At 41.2% G+C, this 5734-nt stretch overlaps 1 protein-coding gene across 1 annotated transcript; it reads left to right on the top strand.

Moving 5' to 3' along the window:
• Positions 1-1677: 1677 nt before the first annotated feature.
• Positions 1678-5543, top strand: actc1b (actin alpha cardiac muscle 1b). The gene is made up of 9 exons (XM_026152983.2): positions 1678-2373; positions 3327-3477; positions 3579-3707; positions 3835-3945; positions 4039-4123; positions 4388-4549; positions 4639-4830; positions 4917-5098; positions 5307-5543. The coding sequence occupies exons 2-9, from the start codon at positions 3349-3351 to the stop codon at positions 5448-5450; spliced, it is 1134 nt and encodes a 377-aa protein (XP_026008768.1). The 5' UTR covers positions 1678-2373; positions 3327-3348; the 3' UTR covers positions 5451-5543.
• Positions 5544-5734: the final 191 nt, after the last annotated feature.

Here is a 5734-nt window from a genome sequence, read left to right as displayed (position 1 = left end):
CATGTGAAACGTCATCACGTAGCCGTGTCGAAGAGGGCCTCCAGAGAGCAGTAATCATCACGGTCTCGGTGTGAAGCCTGTTGAGAGTGGAATTTCCCCTTGTGGGACGATAAAGAATTTGAATTGAATTGGTGGAAAATGTTGGTTAGTTTTAATAAACATTTTTTTAAATATGTAGTTTAATATGTGATTTATCTGTTTAAGTTACAGTCTTCAAAAAAAGGAAATACACCATATTTCAATGCTAAGGTTTAATGAGGACGTATCAGTCATCAGTAGGTCTTAAAATGAGGGGAATGCAGTGAAATGAACGGTTCATGCCGGAATGCATAAGAAGTGTGGAAAACTGAGTACAGCCCACGAGTCATAACAAATGCAGAGGGTAAACTGTAGCTATGTGCTGCTAATCAAATGCACTCGCCTGAGTGTGAGCACCTCTTTCCTTATAAAGGCGTCATCTGCATGGAGGTATATGTTGATCTAAAACCCGTATATGCATGTTTTTAATTAAATGGTAAAATGTCTCAGGTTAAACAAATTATATGTTTTCAAGGATTTATTGTGAATAAAACATTGGTTTCCAAAGTTTGCTAATCATTGCATACTGTTTTTATTTGAATTTCACACAGTTTTCCAAGTTTGGGGGTTTTGGGTTGTAAATAAATAAAAATCCCAGGTTCAGCACAGGATATATTTCCACAGTCCGAATTAAGGATTTCATTAATGTGCACCTCACTCAGTTGTTTGTTTTTTATTTTATTTTACACAGCGCTCCACGTTTTCTGAAAAGGGATTTGTAGTTTTTTGCTGAGCGGGGAACCTTGGCTTCTTCCCAAAGCACAGACACATGTACATTAGTTTAACTTGTGATCCTAAACTGGGCGTGAGACTGATGAATGGATGGAGTGATAGTTATCCCATAATGTCCCTCTCCACCCATAAATACACCTGAGGTATTCTTTATTTAGTTTTTTATAATCCTCACAGTTCAAGACTGAATTCTGTTTCCTAATTTTGCTCTGTAACTGTCGCCCTTTGTTATATTTTTACTGTGAATCACACCCCTTACTTTCTTGTATCTAAACAATATAAATCCAGTCTTCTATTAAAAGTCCTCTTTGTCATGCAGATAACTATGTGATGCTTCGTCTGCATCCAGCTCCTATCTGTGGAGTACAGCTATAAATAGGAGGCACTTGTGTCTGCTGGGGCAGTGTGGAGCAGAAGAATGCTCTCACATTCCTTTGCCTATCATATACTGCACATATTTCTCTTTTAGATCAGAGTTATTCTTCCTCATATTTACTTAATTATTGTTGTAATCATTACAAATAAATGAGTGACATTTCCTGAGATACAGAAAAATCCCAAAGGGAACATTCTTGTGCTACACCAACGATTATGCCAAATGTTTGTATCATTCATTCACAGATGTGAAAATATTACATCACGAGGTTCAGTGGACATAAAGGAAAATGCACCTTAAGCAGTGAGTGGCGCTTATATGGAATTCCTCATTGCAAGCTGTGAAACCTCAGTGGCTGCTCATTAATGACTCTGTTCCTCACCATCACCCTATAAGGAGACAGCTGAGCCAATCATGATGGAGCGCTGACACAGAGAGCCAGATCAGATAGAGCCCTTCTGGCAATACCATCAGCTGTTCCACACACTGAGGAGGCTCAGTGCACATACCAGCAGAGTGGTTGTTTTCATCTCCTTAGCAAGACACCAGTCACGCTGTCTTGACTGGATGGATCAGCAAAACCTGCGAGGGATGAGTTGCATTTGTTCCGCATTGGGAGACACATCATTTCAAATATTATACAGACACTTTATCAAGACTTTGACATTATTTGAGAGCTATTAAGAGATTGCACTGTAACTAAAATGCAGATGATGCCTTATGTTCCTTTCTTCCTTTCCTTTATTAATCTTGTTCTACAGTATAGTTATATAAAGAAAGACATCCGATGTAGTTTTAGTAACAATATAGAAAAATGCTTAATTATCTTAAAAAGCTTTTTTAAAGACCTACATATAACAACCATCTACACCAGTTTTTGAAAAAAACTTTCAGTAGTTCATATCAATAGTCATCTGTGGGTGCATCCGAAAAGCAAGAATAACTCAACTAACATGTCATGTTTAAACTGTGAGCGAGTAGGAGTGCACTGTAGAGAAGTCTCTTCCATGTATGTGAAACACACATTTCCAAGGGCATGAGGATTTTTGCTGGCAGCTCTTATTTGGACTCGCGTGAACTCTCAGCCCCGCCCCTTGTCCTTCGACCCATTGTGGGGCATATTTAAGGGGATCCTCTGACTGTGACCCTGCATCCCAGTGGAAGCATCTGTGTTCCAGCTTGCTTAGGTGAGTACATTTCAAAGTGTGTCTCTTTGAATCACTGAAGAGGTATCTGCTTGTGCAACTGCCTTCTTTTTACCTTCAGGAAAGTTACTACCTGTTATTTGAAATGAAGGATTTTATTTTTTTTACTTTTATGAGAGAATAGATTAGGTTATTTCAGCGTCCTCAGAAGTTAGAATCACTGACTGGATTTGTGGAGCACAGTGAAAGCTGGTGTTATTTCTACCTGTTTTTTGCTTAAAATGGTTTGATTGCATGTGATGCCACAAACGACTGACAGTGGGGTGATGTGTTTTCCTGTGATCGGTACACTTTGTAGTGTGCAAAGTCTCACAAAGTATACCGATACACTTAGGTTTAGAGGCAGCTGGGTCACAGAAGCAAGTAGTAAAACCCGAGTGTCACAGCGTACAGACAGATGGGTGCTGGCCAGGCACTTCTCTCTGACCTGAAATAGCAAGAGATCAATGTGTCACTTGTTTAACCCTGTTAACGGCTGTGGGGGTGCTGAGCTTAAAATAGCTCACAGGTCTCCCGGTTCTGGCCCTTTTTGGTGCTACCTCAGCAGCTCTTAGATACCCCAGGAACAATCGTGGCTGTGGAGATATGGTATCAGGGGTTTCTGACAAGGGTCGGACAAAAATAGCATCCATCCACATCGAATTAGCTCTGTAGCACCCACTGAATTGAGTTGTGTTAGTATTCACAAGTGATAATACCATAAGAGCAGCTATCAGATAGTGCTGGCTGCTCTTCAAAGGACTGTTAAATCACAGCTAATACGTATCTATTAACCACACGAGTGACTGACTCTATCTCTAAAGGGTCTCATTTAATCAGCTGCTCCAACAATAAAGTCAGTGATTGTTCAACAATAACACATCCTTAGTTTACATGACGGAGAATTTAGGCAGATGGTCCTAACAACCAGCCTAAACCTTCTCATCAAATTTTAGATCACCCCAGTAAAGCCTCATCATGTGTGACGACGATGAGACTACCGCCCTTGTGTGCGACAATGGCTCTGGCTTGGTCAAGGCTGGATTTGCTGGAGATGACGCTCCCCGTGCTGTCTTCCCTTCCATCGTTGGAAGGCCCCGCCACCAGGTATGCTCCAAGCAAAAAACTATCTTAGTGCAATGTTAAAAAGATGTTTAGGGTAACTGTTTTCATGTGTTTTATACTCCAGCTCATGTGTCTTTTTTCAGGGTGTGATGGTGGGTATGGGTCAGAAAGACAGCTATGTAGGCGATGAGGCCCAGAGCAAGAGGGGTATCCTGACACTGAAGTACCCCATTGAGCATGGCATCATCACCAACTGGGATGATATGGAGAAGGTTTGTGCAATTTCACCTACACCCCACTTTATCTTTACAGCCATTATAAGAGCATTTGGTGCCTCGTTAGTAAGATCAGGTTGTTGCTTATTCAGTTATTTCAGATTTCTTCTCTTTCCTCGGTCAGATCTGGCACCACACCTTCTACAATGAGCTGCGTGTAGCTCCTGAGGAACACCCCACCCTGCTGACTGAAGCTCCCCTGAACCCCAAAGCCAACAGGGAGAAGATGACTCAGGTATTTAAAGCAACTAATCAATTGTTTTAGACCCCATTTATACGTAAGTTGTGTGTTTCTTCTCCCTCTGATTCTGCTTGCTTTCTCTTGTAGATTATGTTCGAGACCTTCAACGTTCCTGCCATGTATGTGGCCATCCAGGCTGTGCTGTCTCTGTATGCCTCTGGCCGTACCACTGGTCAGTAAACTTCAATCATTTTTCCAGGTGTTTATTTGAGTCTGAGATCAGTTATTCCAGAATGTAAAATACAGATCCAGTACTTAAGCAAGAGATGTGTATGATGTGTGTGTTTACACTATTATTGTGTCTGTCATCTGGCTCCTTGTCAAGTGGAGGTGCTAATCCCCCTACAGCAGCATGTGTTCTCAGTGATGTCAGCAACATTGTATAGTGAGTGATGTGTGACATAGCTGAACTGCTGCTCTTATTTGCTCGTTAAAGGTATTGTGCTGGACTCTGGCGATGGTGTAACACACAATGTTCCCATCTATGAGGGTTATGCTCTCCCACATGCCATCATGCGTCTGGATTTGGCCGGTCGTGATCTTACTGACTACCTGATGAAGATCCTGACTGAGCGTGGCTACTCCTTTGTCACAACTGGTAGGACTATGCCATCTTGATTAATTATTTTGCGTATTAAAAATGTATGAATTGGATTTTCCTAAATAGCTAAACGTTCTGGTCCTTAGCTGAGCGTGAGATTGTGCGTGACATCAAGGAGAAGTTATGTTACGTGGCTCTTGACTTTGAAAATGAGATGGCCACTGCTGCCTCCTCTTCCTCCCTGGAAAAAAGCTACGAGCTGCCCGATGGTCAGGTCATCACCATTGGTAATGAGCGTTTTCGTTGCCCAGAGACCCTCTTCCAGCCTTCTTTCATTGGTGAGTTCAGTCTCGATGCTTGAGTTACACTGTTTCTGTCTATGTTACAAAACGCCTTTTTAATCTTTTTACTTGTTTTCCACCAGGTATGGAGTCTGCTGGTATCCATGAGACTGCCTATAACAGCATAATGAAATGTGACATTGACATCCGTAAGGACCTGTATGCCAACAATGTGCTCTCTGGTGGCACCACCATGTACCCTGGTATTGCTGACCGTATGCAGAAGGAAATCACAGCCCTGGCACCAAGCACCATGAAGATCAAGGTGAGAGAATTGCAGACGTTTTAAGTAAATACACTCATGGATGAAGTCAATTAACACATCATGAACATTTATTTCGTAAACTTTGTAATATATTGAATTATTTAATTAGTTCAGTCTGTTACTGTTATTGACCTTGAGCAACTGTAACCCAGATAATTTCCTTAGGGATTAAAGTATTCTGATTAAATGGTGTTTAACATTTCCTTAGATCATTGCTCCACCTGAGAGGAAGTACTCCGTCTGGATTGGTGGTTCCATCTTGGCTTCCCTCTCCACCTTCCAACAGATGTGGATCAGCAAGCAGGAGTACGATGAGGCCGGCCCTTCCATTGTTCACAGGAAATGCTTCTGAGCACACCTCCTTTCATCCATGCATTTTCACGTTGCTGTCTCATGTATATAAGTGTATGTTCTATTGTAATAAAGACAAACCTTTGTGAGAGAACCTCCTATGATATTGTTGTGTGAAACAAATATGGATCATTTAAGAAATAGTCTAACTGAGAAAATTAACTAGGTCATTTCTCTGGTATAAAAACTTTTACAATTCCCAGTCCTTAAAGTCCTTAAAGACTCAGGTGGTGTCAGTAAACATGTTGGTTATTTAAAAGTCAGGTTATATTTAACTTTACTTAT

The sequence above is a fragment of the Astatotilapia calliptera genome, chromosome 19, assembly GCF_964374335.1.
Source record: "Astatotilapia calliptera chromosome 19, fAstCal68.1, whole genome shotgun sequence".
In the NCBI taxonomy this organism is placed as follows: Eukaryota; Metazoa; Chordata; class Actinopteri; order Cichliformes; family Cichlidae; genus Astatotilapia; species Astatotilapia calliptera.
Note: the sequence above shows the minus strand (reverse complement) of the source record. Positions and strands in the feature narration are given on the sequence as shown.

Excerpts from the sequence above, each read along its gene's own strand:
- actc1b (XM_026152983.2), top strand. The coding sequence starts at position 3,349 with ATGTGTGACGACGATGAGACTACCGCCCTTGTGTGCGACAATGGCTCT. Across the intron at positions 4,550-4,638 it reads CTACTCCTTTGTCACAACTG|CTGAGCGTGAGATTGTGCGT; the intron begins GTAGGACTATGC and ends TCTGGTCCTTAG. Across the intron at positions 5,099-5,306 it reads CAAGCACCATGAAGATCAAG|ATCATTGCTCCACCTGAGAG; the intron begins GTGAGAGAATTG and ends ACATTTCCTTAG.